The sequence below is a fragment of the Mytilus galloprovincialis genome, chromosome 3, assembly GCF_965363235.1.
Source record: "Mytilus galloprovincialis chromosome 3, xbMytGall1.hap1.1, whole genome shotgun sequence".
Classification (NCBI taxonomy): Eukaryota; Metazoa; Mollusca; class Bivalvia; order Mytilida; family Mytilidae; genus Mytilus; species Mytilus galloprovincialis.
This window is the reverse complement of record NC_134840.1, coordinates 71,393,752-71,414,105: the sequence shown is the minus strand read 5'-3', so window position 1 is coordinate 71,414,105 and position 20,354 is coordinate 71,393,752. Positions and strand designations below refer to the sequence as shown.

At 31.3% G+C, this 20,354-nt stretch overlaps 1 protein-coding gene across 2 annotated transcripts; it reads right to left on the bottom strand.

Moving 5' to 3' along the window:
• Window positions 1-1,752: 1,752 nt before the first annotated feature.
• LOC143068837 (serine/threonine-protein kinase VRK1-like) lies at window positions 1,753-20,323 on the bottom strand. 2 transcript variants are annotated; one of them, XM_076243171.1, is made up of 13 exons: window positions 20,154-20,323; window positions 18,674-18,704; window positions 17,682-17,822; window positions 15,807-15,853; window positions 15,108-15,177; window positions 12,478-12,674; window positions 11,342-11,446; window positions 10,550-10,682; window positions 9,466-9,586; window positions 9,027-9,085; window positions 7,339-7,493; window positions 4,581-4,932; window positions 1,753-3,516 (listed from the first exon to the last, which is right to left on the bottom strand). In XM_076243171.1, exons 2-13 carry the CDS (start codon window positions 18,699-18,701, stop codon window positions 3,410-3,412), a joined length of 1,515 nt encoding a protein of 504 aa, XP_076099286.1. In that variant the 5' UTR covers window positions 18,702-18,704; window positions 20,154-20,323; the 3' UTR covers window positions 1,753-3,409. The 2 variants fall into 2 exon arrangements, with proteins under 2 accessions (XP_076099286.1, XP_076099287.1); XM_076243172.1 differs by lacking the exons at window positions 15,108-15,177; window positions 15,807-15,853; window positions 17,682-17,822; window positions 18,674-18,704; window positions 20,154-20,323 and adding an exon at window positions 14,982-15,085.
• Window positions 20,324-20,354: the final 31 nt, after the last annotated feature.

Here is a 20,354-nt window from a genome sequence, read left to right as displayed (position 1 = left end):
TGATTAAAACAATAAAAAAATAATGAATAGCTGCACCATGAACACATGATAGACCTGTCACTTTTTCAAAGAATAAGGTTCAAAAACTTCCTAATGTCTTATAAGAAATTTATAAAAAAAAAATAAAGGGAGGTTATAAATATAGATATTAACCAGTCACCAATATTTAATGAAAACTGTTCAAAGCAAAAATTTGAATGGGAGCTTACAACAATAGATAAACAATTTACCAAAGTTTCATGAAACTGTTGAAACTATTTTGAGTTATTGTCCGAAAACTAGAAAATCACTTTTTGTAATGGTTCAAAACCGACACATTAATTCTAAAATTTATTAAAATCTAAAGGGAGCTCATGTCAATAGATATAAACAATTCACCAAAATTTCTTGCATATATAGGTGAAGGTGTTTTTGAGTTATTGTCACAAAAATGGAAAATCTCCCCTTTTGTATGAATAAAACCCCAAAACTCGAAAATGTAAAATCTAAAATTTATAAAAAATGAAAGGGAATCTCATGTCAATAGATATAAAAATTTACCATTTTTTTTATGCAAATTGTTTAAAGCGTTTTCGGTTTTTGAGTTAATGTAAAAAAAAAAAGACGGGCAACCAAGGACAATCTCTGAATTCCAGACTCCTGATTTGCATTTTGCACTTTTCTGTCCTCTAAAATTATTTTATATTGTATAATTATAACTCGTGCACTTTTGAAAAAAACAATTGTTTAAACTAATAGTTTTTTCTGTTTAGTTTCATTTACTCTATTAAGTCTTTGCAAAATAAAATGGGTAAAATCATCTTTCAAGAACAATTACCCCTCAAGGTCAAATAAAACCTGTGTGACTGACATATAGATCATAAAATACTTCCATACACCAAATATAGTTGACCTTTTGCATATTGTATTAGAAAGAAAATCTCAAAACTCAAAAACATAACCATGAAAATGAGGTCAAGGTCAGATGAAACCTGCCAGCTAAACATGTTCACCTTTCAATCATTCCATTCACCAAATATAGTTAACCTTTTGCATAAGAAAAACAGACCAAAACACAACAACATAACTGTAACCACTGAACCATAAAAATGAGGTCAAGGTCAGATGACATCTACCAGTTGGACATGAACACCTTACAGTCCTTCCATACACTTAATATACTAGACCTATTACTTATAGTGAGATATGGACTTGACCACCAAAATTTAACCTTGTTCACTGATCCATGAAGTGAAGTTGAGATCAAGTGAAAACTGTCTGACGGGCATAAGGACCTTGCAAGGTATGCACATACCAAATATTGTTATCCTATTACTTATAACAGGAGAGAAATCGTCATTACAAAAAATCTTAACTTTTTTTTCAAGTAGTCACTAAACCATAAAAATGAGGTCAAGGACATTGGACATGTGACTAAGGGAAACTTCGTAACATGAGGCATCTATATACAAAGTATGAAGCATCCAGGTTTTCCACCTTCTTAAATATAAAGCTTTTAAGAAGTTAGCTGAAGCTGCCGCCCCTGGATCACTATCCCTGTCGAGCTTTCTGCAACAAAAGTCGCAGGCTCGACAAAAAAATCATGTTTGCTAAAATAAGGGGACATTGCCAAATGTTTAGTGATATTCTGAGTATTTTTTTTCAATTTTCGAGTTTCATTCTGATTGGCCTATGTTTTTTTTTATTTAAAAATAGATGGCATCTACTCCTATGGTCATTGCACAAATTTGCAAAAAAATGAAAAACAAAAAATCTTTTTAATACCTTTATTGACTTCTTATCTAACAATTGTTACATATTGTTCCAGATATTTTTTTACAAACAATTGTTACATATTGTTCCAGATATTTTTTTACAAACAATTGTTACATATTGTTTCAGATATTTTTTTACAATTAGTTTTAAGTTAAAGAATCAAGTATACATGTTTATGTATAACAACGTTTTGTGGTTTCAAAATAATAATTCATTACAGTAACACAGTAGATTAACATTATACACAAATCAAATTTGATATTCCCATACAACAAATATTTTTGCATTTAATTTAATTTTATTTATACCAAAATTGGTAGAAATTTGATAGAAATATTTAAATATGTAAAATAAACCAAAATATCAAAGAAAAAATGAGAAATAATGGAAATGAGAGTACAAAAATCAATTTTATGTGGCTTTATGATACAGATGTTTATGCATATTAAGTGTAAAATAAGTGTGGTTTTAATATATATACAAGAAAAGGATTTTATAATTAATGCAAACCTGTGAAAATTATATTCTCACTCTTAAATCAAGTGATTTCGGAGAAAATGAATATTTTCCATAATTTTTTACATACAAAAGCTGTACTGTAATCACAGATTCAAAAACACACGAACCAATGATGTTTTCATAATGAACAAAGAAAATTGAATCTGACATCAAGTATAAATCATATGTTTACATTCAGTGTTATAAAATGTACCTCAGATGATGGATTATCTTTCTTTCACAGATGACAATACAAATAACTGATAATGATTTAATGATAAAAATAATAAACAGATGAAGTGAGACAAAGATATAAGTACAAAAAAAATTGTTACATAATTTGAGCTTACATTTTTCTTTACAATTTGACAAGTATTTTAAAGTGAAGAGTAGGTTCGATAAAGCCCCAATGTGGTCCCTGTATCTATCTAAAATTCCAGTAAAAATACATCAACGTGTAATAAACACTTAGTATTTGGAACCAACTCCTTTCATTATTAAGAATCATTAATCGTTCTATTATCATTTCCAATAATTGATCAAATTTATTAAAATTATTGTTAAAATGGCAAACAATATTATAATTTCTTGGCAATTAATAATTTGAAAACTGCCTACAAGCATAATATTTATAGTGGTCCAATATGATTGATGAGGTAGGGTAGGAAGAAATTACAAAAATCTACCCAAAAAACAACATACTTTCTATGAGTAATATTTCATACATCTAACAGGAATACACCATTGATGACAAACCATTCATGTTCAAAAAAATAAAATTCCTCCCACATTTATTTTACTGGTATAATAGCCAGTTTTTCTTGCAAGACAAGATACATTGACATTAGAATCAGTGGTTGAACAAGACACATTCACTCTACCTTTCTCTGATAGTGCTGCAGAAATTAGACAATTTAAATCAGCTTCTTGAGAAATGTCCTAAGGATTTTTTTTATTAAAATTGAAATTAAACTAAAACTTCTAATGACTACCTAAATCACTGCAGTAGTGGTCAAATATTGTCCCCCTGAGTGACTTAATGCAACAAGCATTACTTTAATGATACTCTGACATATCAAGTGTATTCTATATGTACTTTCAAATATCAAGTTAACAAATTTTAGTGGCAAGTTGTTTAAATTGGTCCCTTGTGGAGTCAACCAGACCCTGAGGAGAATCCTGGTGATGTCTGCATAGACGCATCTGATGTTTGAACGGCTTTTCGTCTCTTTACCCTTCTTTTTGTACTCTTTTTGGGACTACCTACAATTTAAATTAGCATGTCTGTTATATCCAAATATCAATATGTTTTCCAGCTACTAAGAACCACATCTTTTTCATAGAAAAAATTTGTGTTAAAAGGTGATCACCATTTAAAAAAACAATAAAACTTTACTGTTTCAGTATCAACAATTGGAAGAAAAATCAGAATTGACCTGCTAGATACACTTTGTATATTGATTTGTTTATAGGTTGTCTCTTTTAGTCTGAAAACTTAGGATATATCATTTACTCTAAAAGGCAGAATTTGTCATGGGTACCATGTACGTTAACTGGAACAACTATGACCAAATTTAAAAGGTAAAAGCCCCAAAACTATCCCAAAAACTTAAACAAATATTTATTTGATAAAAGACAGAATCAGCTTTGTGGACATATATCATTAATTTTACTGCTACACATTCACTTTGTCACTCAACCTGCAACTGAACTAGACGAAAAAGCTGATATTAGCAACAGCAATTTCATGAATTACATAACCAGCTTAAAATACAAATATTTTCACAAGACATACCTATTGGCTTTAGTTTGAATCAATTATAGTATGAATTCGTTAAAATGTTGTAAATTATTATAGTACACTATCTATACATAAAACATTGAAATCAGAAAAAGAAATATAAGATTGACATTAAATGCAATAAGCCTACATAGCAGCTGCTACATAGGCTCATAAAATTCTTACCAGTCTTAAAAATAAATCAAAGTAAACTTGAAAATCTAGAAACCTCACTCTAAATATGAAAGTGTGGATTTTAAGCATATTGTTAAGGGGTCATATAATAATGTAAAAATATTATCATGTTGAATTAAACATATAAAATTATAATAGCAACATTGATGTTAGACATTAAACTTAATGATGTTTAGATGTCCCTAAAATAATGAAATTTCTTAATGAGAGGGTTATACATTTTCTGTAATAAATTCTTTCCACTGCAGAAATTAAAAAACAACATTTCAAAATCATGAAATAACACAACTACTTTTTGAAGATGACATATCATAACCTTCTGAATGTTTAGAACTGTAAGCATTGTTTTCACCTTTCTTTACATTTGATGATGCTGGTGCTGGTGACCTAGATCTTGACCTTTTTCTTCCTGCAAGTGTTAATTTTGGCGTTCCATGTCTAGAAGCAGGTTTTCCAGGTATTTTTGGTGTGGCAACCTTTGACACAGTGGCTCTTGGAGATGTTATATGTTTGGGAGTATTAACAGGTGATTTGATTTGTCTTGGTGTGCTAGCAGAAGGTGATTTAATATTTTTCACTGTCTTTTTAACAGCTTTAGGCTTTGGAGTAGATTCCTTCTCTTTTTTAGTAACTCTTGCTGCAGATTTTACTTTTTTCTCAACTGGAGAAAATGGTTCTCCTGCACTCTTCCTTTTCTGTGCTGTCTGGAAATGAAATACCAAAGGTAAAAAGGGTAATTCAAACAATGAATAAAACTTTTAGTGTTATTCTTTTGTTGTTTAATTTTCATTTCCAATAAAGTCTGATATCAAATTAATTATTTTCAGTCTCTGCATCTTAACTTGTGTTCTCAAATAAAGATATGTAAAATTGAGTCCAATTCTTTAAAAAAAGGTCAAAGCTATTAATAAATTCATTTTAATGCAAGTTTTTATCTGTAATTGACCCCGTTAAAGAGATAATTTCAATATAAAGAAAAACTAATACTGTGGATACATTCAAATTCCGCAGGTACCAATTTTCATGAAGTAAGAAAACTTGCATGTTTGTGGATATTCAATGTCGCAGTTTTGCCAAATTCTGCATACAAGCCTTATATATAAATTTGTTATTTCTTTGACCATTTAATTTCATGGTTAACTCGTACTCGCGAAATCTACAAAAAAATTGGTATTCAACAAATAATAACAAATCCACAGTTAGTCTTAGCTTCTTGAATTTTTGTTGGAAACCATTGCTACTTTCTTGACTTCATGTGGCCATGTTATAGTGCTTGATGTTGTTATAGTAATGTGACATGGAGTGATAATCAGTTGTATATACCGCTAAAGTATAACAATGTACCAACTTATAATGACAGTGTTCAAGCTAGCATGAAATGGAGGGGCGCCGCGCCCCGCTCCCGAAATTTTGCGCCCCTCTGCTTTTTTTTGGCCCCTGCGCCCCTCTGTGCCCTTTTGAAAAAAAAGTTTAAAAAACTATCTTTTTTCAGTGTGGTCACGTTTCTCCAACATTTGGTAATTAGACTAAAACAACATTAGGGATTATGGGGTCCTCTTTTAAAAGGACTGGATCTTGATATCTACCTGTAATTCACCTGATCTTGACCAAAATATTGTTAAAAAGGTATATATTTTTTAAAGATATATATTTTTTAATAGTCTCTCAAAATTGTAAAAGTCCATATAGTCTAACACAGTGATGTAATTTTTTATTTTATATAAAACAAGAATGTGTCCACAGTACACGGATGCCCCACTCACACTATCATTTTCTATGTTTAAAGGACTGTGAAATTGGAATAAATTCTCTAATTTGGCATTAAAATTAGAATGATCTTATCAAAGGGAACATGTATACTAAGTTTCAAGTTGATTGGACTTCTACTTTATCAAAAACTACCTTGACCAAAAACTTTAACCTGAAATTTGCACTATCATTTTCTATGTTCAGTGAACCGTAAAATTGGGGTCAAAACTCTAATTTGGCATTTAAATTAGAAAGATCATATCATAGGGCACATGTATACTAAGTTTCAAGTTGATTGGACTTCAACTTCATCAAAAACTACCTTGACCAAAAACTTTAACCTGAAGCCAAAAACTTTAACCTGAAATTTGCACTATCATTTTCTATGTTCAGTGAACCGTAAAATTGGGGTCAAAACTCTAATTTGGCATTTAAATTAGAAAGATCATATCATAGGGCACATGTATACTAAGTTTCAAGTTGATTGGACTTCAACTTCATCAAAAACTACCTTGACCAAAAACTTTAACCTGAAATTTGCACTATCATTTTCTATGTTCAGTGAACCGTAAAATTGGGGTAAAAACTCTAATTTGGCATTTAAATTAGAAAGATCATATCATAGGGCACATGTATACTAAGTTTCAAGTTGATTGGACTTCAACTTCATCAAAAACTACCTTGACCAAAAACTTTAACCTGAAGCCAAAAACTTTAACCTGAAATTTGCACTATCATTTTCTATGTTCAGTGAACCGTAAAATTGGGGTCAAAACTCTAATTTGGCATTTAAATTAGAAAGATCATATCATAGGGCACATGTATACTAAGTTTCAAGTTGATTGGACTTCAACTTCATCAAAAACTACCTCGACCAAAAACTTTAACCTGAAGCGGGACAGACGGACGAACGGACGAACGAACAGACGGACGAACGGACGCACAGACCAGAAAACATAATGCCCATAAATGGGGCATAAAAAGATGTGCAAATATAATTTCTAGTGAGGAAATCTACTATTATATAAAAGATATAAGTTTACAGGCACACAGGAAGTAGAATAATGAAAGAACTGTAAACATATCACAGAATGGCAAAACCAGAGAAAACTTTGTACCATATATCAAGTAGCTATGACTTTTAGTTGTTAGGAAATATGAGACAGAGGGTATTACAGATAAACAAACAGAAGGAGGGAAATAAGTATATCCACCATTTGAAGCAAGGGTATGAAAGTAAGACAGATTATGTAAATTCAAACTTTTGTTTCAAAAGTAGTGGACAAATAAATCTAAGATCTTATAAAAGTGGTTTCCAAACTAAACTCGTACCTTAGTAACTTAATGGATATATAACTAACCTTCTTAGATGCGCTTGCTACACTGAGTGGTAAATCTATTTTCCATTCATCTTTCCCAGAAATTCCTCCACGAAATATAGTTCTAAGTTTATTGTAGTCTGGAACATCTTCATATTTCATTTTTGATACATATGTTAAGTATTTAGTTATTTCATCTGTAAACACAAAATAAATGATTATCATATTTAAATTCATACACATGCATAATTTTTTCCCCTGATTTTTCTTTAACCTATATAATGTATTGTAAAGTTCAGTGAACTAGTAAAGATCATTCATCCTTGATTATTGAATATTTTGCAGGTTCTTTAAAATCTAGTGAATTTTAATTGATTGATTGTTGCTTGCTTGCTTAACGTCCTGTTGCAAATATTTCATGCATATTCAAGAAGGGAACAAAAAAACAAAACAATAGGCAGGTCTTGCAGAATAAATGATAGGAAATTTGGACTTCCACTAGAAAATGAGACTTGTTTGGACAGACAGAAATTGAACATTTGCCACAAGCCATGTGCATACAGGCTTCTTAGAGAGCTGTTTCAATGGTACAGAGAGTAAGACAGTATGGCACTGTACATAGGACATTAGATTTGGTGCTCATCCATTTCAGACAGGATTTTTTAATTGAAAAATTGTTATTTTTACTTATTATAACAAGAATGTGTCCACAGTACACGGATGCCCCACTCACACTATCATTTTCTATGTTTAAAGGACTGTGAAATTGGAATAAATTCTCTAATTTGGCATTAAAATTAGAATGATCTTATCAAAGGGCACATGTATACTAAGTTTCAAGTTGATTGGACTTCTACTTTATCAAAAACTACCTTGACCAAAAACTTTAACCTGAAATTTGCACTATCATTTTCTATGTTCAGTGAACCGTAAAATTGGGGTCAAAACTCTAATTTGGCATTTAAATTAGAAAGATCATATCATAGGGCACATGTATACTAAGTTTCAAGTTGATTGGACTTCAACTTCATCAAAAACTACCTTGACCAAAAACTTTAACCTGAAGCCAAAAACTTTAACCTGAAATTTGCACTATCATTTTCTATGTTCAGTGAACCGTAAAATTGGGGTCAAAACTCTAATTTGGCATTTAAATTAGAAAGATCATATCATAGGGCACATGTATACTAAGTTTCAAGTTGATTGGACTTCAACTTCATCAAAAACTACCTTGACCAAAAACTTTAACCTGAAATTTGCACTATCATTTTCTATGTTCAGTGAACCGTAAAATTGGGGTCAAAACTCTAATTTGGCATTTAAATTAGAAAGATCATATCATAGGGCACATGTATACTAAGTTTCAAGTTGATTGGACTTCAACTTCATCAAAAACTACCTTGACCAAAAACTTTAACCTGAAGCCAAAAACTTTAACCTGAAATTTGCACTATCATTTTCTATCAGTGAACCGTAAAATTGGGGTCAAAACTCTAATTTGGCATTTAAATTAGAAAGATCATATCATAAGGAACATGTGTACTAAGTTTCAAGTTGATTGGACTTCAACTTCATCAAAAACTACCTTGACCAAAAACTTTAACCTGACATGGGACAGACGGACGAACGGACGAACGGACGGACGAACGAACAGACGGACGAACGGACGCACAGACCAGAAAACATAATGCCCCTACTACTATCGTAGACGGGGCATAAAAAGAAATTACCTGGATGGGAACCAGAAGGAAAACATGCCTTTATCAAACCGGGTATATCTTTCATATATCTGAAGAAAAAAATATGCAAAAATAAAAAGGTGTACAATATAATGATATTAGCACGAACATAATATGAAGAATTAAATAAAGAATTTTTTTTTTCATTCCTTTTTATTACAATTAACGATACTTACACCAAGATGTTGGTGAATGAAATTGGATATCTTTTTTTATCATGTAGTCAAATCGCTGAAGGAACTCCTCCTAAATTATTGAAAACTAACATTCTGCATAGACAACAATATCTTGGTGTAAATTAGATATACAAATTTGGGCTAACACCCTCAAGGTGTAACTAATACATTAATTCTCTTCGTATAACCTTTCACTTTCTAAATATGTCTAAAGGCTTATCTACATAAATTTACATGAAATAAATAAAGCTTACTTTATTTTGGAATCTCTTACATAATCTTTATTTTCTAAATTATTTTCCCAGGGAAGCCGTGAACATAGCCACTGTAACAAGCAAAATCCTACGATCTCCATATCACCTCTTCTAGATGCAGCTAATGGTAATAAACAATAAAGTATTGGCAATATATCATGTCTTCATTAATTTGAGACCAAATATCAAATCATATGTTACAATAGAAGCAGAGTAATATGCCAAAACAAACAAGAATGTGTCCATAGTAGACGGATGCCCCACTCGCACTATCATTTTCTATGTTCAGTGGACCATGAAATTGGGGTCAAAACTTTAATTTGGAATTAAAATTAGAAAGATCATATCATAGGGAACATATGTACTAAGTTTCAAGTTGATTGGACTTCAACTTCATCAAAAACTACCTTGACCAAAAACATTAACCTGAAACGAACGAATGGACGCACGAACGAACGAACGGACAAACGGAGGCACAGACCAGAAAACATAATGCCCCTCTAATATCGTAGGTGGGGCATAAAAAATATTAACAGCATGTGTTGTTCAATATAAAAAAAAAAAAAAAAAACAACAACCAAGCACAGTGACTACATGGGTGTAAAGTCTCTTGTTCCATTACAAAAATATCTTGAATGAATAACTTTAATACAAATAAGGTATTATTCTCAACCTTTTTAGCCTCAGTATGATTTTGAGCTGATATTTTTACAGGCACCTGTCTTTTGTTGGAGACCATTGGTTGAACTCTAAATTATGGGTTTTTTTTGTATTTGATTTGCTGTTGTATATCTTCTTATTCCTGCTAACTGATTATTTTTGTGTATTTGATATGCTGTTGAGTTGCATATCTTCTTATTCCTGCTAACTGATGATATAATACAATGATCTCCAGATTATGCTTTTTTTTGTATTTGGTTTGCTGTCACATAACTTTTAATTCCTTTTATTCCTGCTGACTGATGATTTAATACAGTGTAAATATGTTATGTGAAGAATAAAATTCAATTGCAGAACTACTTGTAGTTGCTAGATAATAGTATTTGATGACTGAGTTTTAGCTTCCTTGTTAATTGATACTGACCTACTCCTTTATGAGCATCTGTACTTGTGAATTCTACTGTGCCATCATGGCATCGTTTAGGATCCTCTTTATATTCTTTATGAACACCATCACAGTAAAATTTGTAAGCTAATCCAAAATCAACTAGATATACCTGGTAAAAATATGTTTGAAAATTGAAAGATTTAAAGAAAGTGTACCAAAATTCATTATTGAAATATTAGTAATATAAGTTTTGGCAGTAAGACATTTTTCCAACCAAAATTATCAAATCTTTTAGAACTGCTGTCAAATTTAGCTAGATATATTTTGAAATTGATACCCAAATAGCAGAAACCAGAAAAGCTTTGATTTTGATTAATAGCAGTGTCAGAAGCCAATCACTGTCTACCCTAGTAGATATTTAATTCCTGTTTTTTAGTAACAGTTGAAAAAAATAGTTATTTCATTAAATTGATCTGGGAGAATTGGTAAATATAGGCAGGGACTTAAAAAAAAAATATACACAAGAAACGACTAGCTTTTTTTTCACCAATTTTGCAGACATTAAATGGGCATAACACCAACAAATCATCTGTCTAAAATATAATTTCTTCCTATCCTGCTACATTTATTTTGATTGAACAACCCTAAAGTAAAATATATCTTTGCTGTCAGCAACTTTTCAAAATAGGATACTTTTTATTCGAATTTATCAGCAAACTTTTGATTTTTTGGTTTGTTAAATTAAATTTTTCAAAACCATATTTTAATTCTCAAAATAGTAAATTGAACTATACAATAATTGACAGAATTTAGTATATTCTATATTACCTGGTTTGGTTGTTCTTTTCCATGACTGAAGCCAGTCAGTAAATTAGAAGCTTTAATGTCAGCATGGGCATAACCTTTATTATGTAAGTATTCTAATGTATCTAGCTGAAATAAGAAAGACACAAAAAATCAATCATATTTCTGCATGTAAAATGTTAGCACAATAACACATGGACAAAACCAAACAAACAAAAAACAAGAATGTGTCCCTAGTACACAGATGCCCCATCCGCACTATCATTTTCTATGTTTAGTGAACCCTAAAATTGGGATAAAAGCTCTTGTTTGGCATGAACATTAGAAAGATCATATCATAGGGACAATGTGTACTAAGTTTCAAGTTGTTGGGAATTCAACTTCATACAAAACTACCTAGACCAAAAACTTTAACCTGAAGTGGGACAGACGGATGAACGAACAAACGGACACACAGACCAGAAAACATAATGCCCCTCTACTATCGTAGGTGCAGTATAAAAATAAATTAACCAAGAAATTATCAGATGACTGGTAGGACATTTACATGAGGTGATGTTAAATTATTTTGTTTGCCATGTAATTGTAACAATTGATTAATATTCCAAATGTGTCTCTTCAAATTACTCAATTCTGACATGATATTGTCCTGCTTTCATCCATGTCATATTTATAAATAATACATTTATAGATTGTGTTCAAATTTCCTATCATATATTACACTTGTTACAATTGCACATGCATAAAAGTCTTTACCATTTCTAGGTAAGTTTGTAAAATGGTGTCCAAATTGTATGTTTTGTCTTGTATCTTAAAAATTTATTAAATATTCATTCTTTGATGATAATTATAGATTATCGTTGATCATCTCAACGAGATTGATTTTCTCGCTTGAGCTGGTACAGCGAAAGTGAGAAAAGCAATCGAGTTGAGATGACCAATGATAATCTGTTTATCGCTATTTTACCTATGACGACGTTGTCAATTTCATGTCAATTTCATGTCAATTTCGTTAGCAACACCACATGGCCTCCTTAGTTTCTAGCGATAATTTTTCCATCTCAAGCGAGAAGCATGATATGAAAATTATCACAAAAAAAGATCAAAAGAAAAATGCACAAAATAGCGATAAATACGATTATCAAATAAAAAATAGTTACCAATCTAAGAGCCAATGCACACACAGTGTGCCTGGAAAATGTTTTACCACTCTTTTCAAATATTTTTTGTACATCTGTACCAAATCTTTCCATCACCATAAATCTAAATGTCTCTTTCCCTCGTGTATGTGTTCCACTGCTGATATACTTAGGTACTCCTAAGTATTTCATCTTTTTTGCTTTGCACCATTCATCAACTGAAATATTATCAAAATCTATTTGTTAATAATTTAAAATTTGGCAGCATTCTGATATTAAAGCATAGTTGGTTTCAGTATATTTAGGAATTGTAAATTAAAATACTAAACAATAATTAGTAAATGATAAAAGCTTAGTTGTGGTAACAATCACATGAATAAGCCAACAGCTAGGAAAAAAATCAAATTTCTGCAGAATTGCTGTTTTGTTTCACATCTTTTTATAAAATTTCTGCTTGCTTTTAAGTAAAACTAGAGGCTCTAAAGAGCCTGTGTCGCTCACCTTGGTCTATGTGCATATTAAACAAAGGACACAAATGGATTCATGACAAAATTGTATTTTGGTGATGGTGATGTGTTTGAAGTTCTCACTTTACTGAACATTCTTGCTTCTTACAATTATATATATAATGAATTTTGCCCATTAGTAACAGAGAAAAATATTTGGTAAAAATTTACATAAATATACCAAATTAATGAAAATTGTTAAAAATTTACTATAAAGGGCAATAACTCCTTAAGGGGTCAATTGACCATTTAGGTCATGTGGACTTATTTGTAGATCTTACTTTGATGAACATTATCGCTGTTTACAGTTTATCGCTATCTATAATAGTATTCAAGATAATAACCAAAAACAGCAAAATTTCTTTAAAAATTACCAATTGGAGGGCAGCAACCCAACAACCGGTTGTCCAATTCATTTGAATATTTCAGGGCAGATATATATTGACTTGATTAACAATTTAACTCCTTGTCAGATTTCCTCTAAATGATTTGGTTTCAGAGTTATAAGCAAAAAACTACATTTTACCCCTGTTCTATTTTTAACCGTGGTGGCCATCTTGGTTGGATGGCCAGGTCATCGGACACATTTTTCAAACAAGGTACCTCAAAGATGATTGTGGCCAAGTTTGAATTAATTTGGCCCAGTAGTTTCAGAGGAGAAGATTTTTGTAAAAGATAACTAAGATTTACGAAAAATGGTTAAAAATTGACTATAAAGGGCAATAACTCCTAAAGGGGTCAACTGACCATTTCGGCCATATTGACTTATTTGTAAATCTTACTTTGATCATGGAAGTATTATACTTCCATGCTTTGATGAACATTATTGCTGTTTACAGTTTATCTCTATCTATAATAATATTCAAGATAATAACCAAAAACGGCAAAATTTCCTCAAAATTACCAATTCAGGGGCAGCAACCCAACAACAGGTTGACCGATTCATCTGAAAATTTCAGGGCAGATAGATCTTGACCTGATAAACATTTTTACCCCACATCAGATTTCCTCTAAATGCTTTGGTTTTTGAGTTATAAGCCAAAAACTGCATTTTACCCCTATGTTCTATTTTTAGCCGTGGCGGCCATCTTGGTTGGTTGACCGGGTCACGCCACACATTTTTTGAACTAGATACCCCAAAGATGATTGTGGCCAAGTTTGGATTAATTTGGCCCAGTAGTTTCAGAGGAGAAGATTTTTGTAAAAGATTACTTAGATTTATGAAAAATGGTTAAAAATTGACTATAAAGGGCAATAACTCCTAAAGGGGTCAACTGACCATTTCGGTCATGTTGACTTATTTGTAAATCTAACTTTGCCGAACATTATTGCTGTTTACAGTTTATCTCTATCTATAATAATATTCAAGATAATAACCAAAAACAGCAAAATTTCCTCAAAATGACCAATTCAGGGGCAGCAACCCAACAACGGGTTGACCGATTCATCTGAAAATTTCAGGGCAGATAGATCCTGACCTGATAAACATATTTACCCCCATGTCAGATTTCCTCTAAGTGCTTTGGTTTTTGAGTTATAAGCCAAAAACTGCATTTTACCCCTATGTTCTATTTTTAGCCGTGGCGGCCATCTTGGTTGGTTGACCGGGTCACGCCACACATTTTTTAAACTAGATACCCCAATGATGATTGTGGCCAAGTTTGGTTCAATTTGGCCCAGTAGTTTCAGAGGAGAAGATTTTTGTAAAAGTTAACGACGACGGACGACGGACGACAGACGACGGACGACGACGCCGGACGCCGGACGCAAAGTGATGGGAAAAGCTCACTTGGCCCTTCGGGCCAGGTGAGCTAAAAAATTAAATTCCATATAAATCTTATTACCACAATATTTTTTTTGAAGGGGGGTCTTATACTTACTGCTTGATTTATGAGAATATATTTTTTTACTTTGTTTTAAAATATTTCAATATGTTCACAATTCCTTCTGCAGCATATATCTATTTTTGATTATAAGGTTGATTGACTATCATGTAAGTTTTTCTGTACTTGTACTCACCCATTTCTGGTTTAGCTACTCTCTGATACACATGGAGTTCACAGAACAAGGGTCCATACTCACCCATTTCTGGTTTAGCTACTCTCTGATACACATGGAGTTCACAGAACAAGGGTCCATACTCACCCATTTCTGGTTTAGCTACTCTCTGATACACATGGAGTTCACAGAACAATGGTCCATTAGCTATGGGTTCCTGAAATATCAAATTATGTTTACATACATGGCTAAATATATTTTGGCTATTAGGATTTTTTTTTCTTATTACCACATTATTATTTGAGATTTTATTGCAATTCATCTAAATACTTCGCCTGCAGGTATCAGTTTTACACACAGGTGAACAGAGCAAAAACAGTTTAATGTACAAATCTGTTCAATGTACTGTCAAGAGGATATCAAATGAAAATGAAAAGCATTCTCAATATGCTGTACACGTTTAAGCAATTGTTATATTTATATGTTAATTCTGATCAAACAACTGCACTCCAAAACTAGGCGATCTTGATGGGACCCATCACAGAAGCTGGAACTCAATGTAAACAAGTGAATTGTGATACGAATTAGAAGTTATCAGGGTTATTCCATTTGAACATAGCTGACACTCTCATAAGGCAGAAATATTTTTGATGAAAAAATTATTCATATTGAAAATGTCAAAGGGTTTTAATAAAGTTAAAAAGCAGAAATTATACATGTATGCACAATTACCTTGTTAGTTTCCAAAAAATAAATATAAAAGTAACAAATCATAAAACACTGTAGCCCTCTCTGTATTTAAAATATAATGTTTTTCTTCTAAATCATTTGTAAATCAGAACTTACAATTTTAACAACATAAGTTTCATCTTTTGTACCATCTACAAGGGTAGCTAAAAGAATTAAAAAAAAACATTTGAAAATTTATTCCATTATGAGAATAAACATCATGTAGAGCAATGAACAGACACTCAACGCATTTAAAAAAAGTTAACACACAAATCTCTGTTTGTAAAGATACAGAATCTAGGTTTTAGCTTTACTATTACCAGATCAGATAGCTTAGATAACACTTTTCTTTTAAACAGTCTAAGTCATTTTTATTGCAACATTTGATAATTTTTTTTAAAGGGTGAGTGATTCCATAAAACTGATTATATATTTGAATTTATATTTTAAAATCTTATCAATTGTCAAATTGTCAAAAACATGTATTTAATTTTTTTAGCGATACGCCTCCTAAATGTATATACATCCTCCTAAATGTATATACATGTATGTACTGTTCATAAAAATAATAAATTGCATCAATAGTCATTTAATTAATTTAACAGTTTCATGCAGCATTTGTCTCCTGTCTTGTTAATCTGGAAATATCTCTTTTTAAGTTCCTTCTTTTCTATATGGGATCCCACAACATTTCTTCCTGTACAAATGCTGTACATAAACTGTGCTGCAATTTCTTACTTTAATGAAATCCATCATAATTACTATTGTAACTATTTTGTAATTAATTTCTTACAATTAACAAGAACAACTTAAATGACTCCTTTTAAATTATTGAAAGTAACTAATTTTCTCGCTGTATTGAAGACCCATTGGTGGCTTTCAGCTGTTTTCTGCTCTTTGACACATTCCCCATTTGCCCTCTCTATTTTAAGTAAACAGTAACAGTGTTCTAGCTACGTTTGAACAGGGTGCAGCGCCCGCTCTTTTTTATTGACAGCTATGCTTTTTTTCTGTTGTTCCTCGAGCACCCTGCCTTTAAAATACTGGTAAAATCGTAATTGTTCCATTAACAGGAAGTTCAGCTACCTGTGCAAGCTGTCCAATTAAGTGTAAGGCTTTACCTGATGGCTTTGGTGTCAAACACATTGTTAATTAACACCAATTACCTTAGATTTAAGTCATAAATAATTTGTGTGAATTTCAAAAAAGTTTGACAAAAGATTTGATTACTTCCCCTTATTTATCACCTGTTTAAAATATATTACTTAAATTTATGTTTCTTTTCGTAAAAAGATTATAAAACAAATTGAATGCAAATGCACATTAGAATATTAATTTAAATTATTTTCACTTGAATACACTTCAAAAATAAATATTTTGAAATTATATTTTGCATCTATACTTCCATTAACTGATTTATCAAGTGCAATGAAGAATTCCCAATGTTGAAAAATGTGATTGGTCAGATTGCTGAGGTGTCAGACAGCAACTACAAGACAGCTTAATATACAGAGTTAGGCAACAGTTTCTGAAGAGGATTTCAGCATGATGACTATAAATTTATGAACTATAAAATAATGAACCAAAATAATTAAATTACACAACTCCATTTCAACTGAAACTTGATGTTTCAATAATGCATAATAAAATTATGTGTTAATTAATTATGAGACACAATTGGGCTCTTTTCAATGATGTATAAATTTACGTGTAAAATTGCCCTTTTTTTAATGTCATTCACGCATAAAATTGCCCTTTTTCTGACTATCATCCTGCCGTTTTCAAATCCTGGCTAGAACACTAAATAATGCCAATACATATTTATGAATTATACATGTACAAGAAGTCTATGTCACTCTTATTTTCAATGCTTTCTGTAATAATTGACAAAAATGCAATTAGGAATTTTGATACCATCATTTACTTTGATAAAGATGATTCATTACAGAATCCCAACAAATAAAATTGAGCAAACAATAATATAAATTTTACCTAGATATATAAGTCCAAATCCTCCCTGGCCAATCACTTCTTCTAGGCGCCAATGTTTTTTCCCAAAATCCTTCAGTAATTCCCCTTTTGGAAATGGGTCTGGTAATTTATGTGCTTTGGGAGCTCTGGTTTTCTTTTGAGCTATAAATAAAATCTTTGCTACACAAGACAAACTTATTTACATGTGGAGCTTGACATAAAATCATGCTTTGAATATACAAAGTTGACATGTTTTGTTAATGCAGACAAGTAACTGTTAGAAACCAGGGCATTTCATGATGATTATATACATATATGTAAATGACTGTATTCTTATCTTGTCCACTTGAAATGTTGTCTATTAGTTTAAAACAGTATCAACATGATCAAAATAGAACATAAATGTCTTCAATTTAGAGTTATGACCCTTTCCTCTGTGGATTTTTTTTTTACACACTGAATTTGTATAGGATTTTTTCAATCAAAAAAAATCATCAGTTTTAAAGTATTAAAAACAAATATTTCATCAATGAAATTAAGTCAGATATTCTAATGAATATCCTTTTTATATTAGATACAAATTTTATTAAGTCTGATACACATTTTTTTTAAGAAAAAGTGAGTCGCAAGCATTACAACTGATCGAGGAACTATACAGGCGTCATCATGGGGTAAAGGGGGTGGCACCAAAAAGCATCATTAGGGTTAATGCATAATTTTGTAGTTGTACAGCAATTCCTTATAATTTCATATCTTACATCAAAATTTTAATCATATAGATAAAAGTTTGTAGTATATCAAAATATTCAATTATACATAAATGACATATATATTAGTGCCTAGAAAATCAACCTTATGATGTTTAGGGTGGATTTAATTCTTTACTTCCTCCATGAGCAGGGCTGGAACTTGCACTTTATTTCTCACTTAAAACTACAACATATAAATATATGGGTAATGGTTCTTTTTTTATTTATCAATGTGATTTTATTTTACTGCCCAATAACACATACCAGAGCCTGCCTTTGCCTTGGGTGGCATTATCTGAAAGATAAAAAAAAATGTATTGAATTACATTTAAATTCATACTTATAAAATCATCTAAAACTATTCCTGAGTAAATATAAATATGATTAAATAAGCTTTATTAAGAGTCGGCAAGGTATACAAACATTTATAAGCTCTAATGAGCTTTTAACCAAGCTTTTGAGGCCTAGTTACGGTCCTATTTATACCTGAGACTACTATAACACATGACGTGTGTTACAGACCTGGCAACTATCCCAATTTTCGCGGTTTCATCCCCATTTTCATCCCTCAACCCGAATCCTGATATCAGGATTGTAAAACTAGTCAAAATCCCGATTTTCACAAAATATACCGAAAAAAGTTATTGGTTACCGATTTTAAAGTTTTTCTGATCAATTTTAAAAATTTTTACCTGGGGATATATTATATCAAGTTAACAACCCTACACTAATCAACAGTCACAACAGGTGTCATAATTAGTTGTTGTATGTAATCATATTACCTAATGGGTCATAAAAATCCTCAAAACTAATTTGTAAACACAAATTTGGTCAGAGTGAGTCACAGCCTTTAAATTTTAATCAATTTATCATACAAGCACAATTTGCAACGATTGCCGTAGTTCCACAACAAAATCATAATTAATTGAAAGATAAGAACTGTAATGAACTCTCAAGAAAACATCGTTTATCTTGAAATCCGTTTAATTTTTAAATCCAGACGTCATGTGTTTGTTGATTTAAAATCGACGCCATTTCATTATCACTACTACTGTGTTACTGTATAAGCCTCCGCTGGTAAGAGCACCTCTGAATACAAAGAAAAATAACTCACATTTTATCTATTTTCTCTGATAAAACTAAATCAAAATCTGTATTCATCCTTCTAACTTTAGGACATGTAAGTTTAGGTCTTTTCAGTCATGGTTCTTAGATAAGAAGGACTTTGGAGGGGGAAAAGAGGGGTCTCTACTTTGAATCCTTTATTTTTAATGCCATTTTTCTCTATTCTTCAGTTATTTTGGAAGAAAGGAGAAAAATGCCATTGAAAAAAAACCAAGGCCTCCAAGCTTATCATTTGTATACCAGAAGTAAAAAGAAGAGAAATGAGACTATTTTAGGAGTAAAAAACAATGCAAACAGAAACATCGCAAAAATTGTAACCCTTAAAAATCTGGTCACGCACTAAATCCCCCATGGAGATTTTTAAAAGTTGGCAGGTCTGGTGTTATAGTAGTCTCAGTTTATACTCAGTATACAGACGATATGTGTTCACAAACAGTTAAAGGATGTATGATGACTTGAAGTCTCTGGTAGATGATGATATAAACATGTAGGTCAAGAAATAATTTAGTGGCAGTGTACCAATGGAGTGCTAAATATTTTCATTTCTTCAGTTTTTAAATTTGATTTCCAAATTGTATAAACATATATCAGCTCTTTCTTAAAAAGGCTAATAAATCACCTGATGCTTTTGATTGTTGAGAAACAAATTATTGTGTTCTTAGTTTTCTGTAAAGCACTAAGTTTTCAGCATTTCTGGTTCTCTTGTCCCCTCTTCGAACAGAAAGTAGAAATATCAAATATTCCGCCAAAGACAAAAATAAATCAGGCTTTTTGATTGGCTAATGGAAAAACAGCTGTCCAATCAATAAAAGTCTTACAA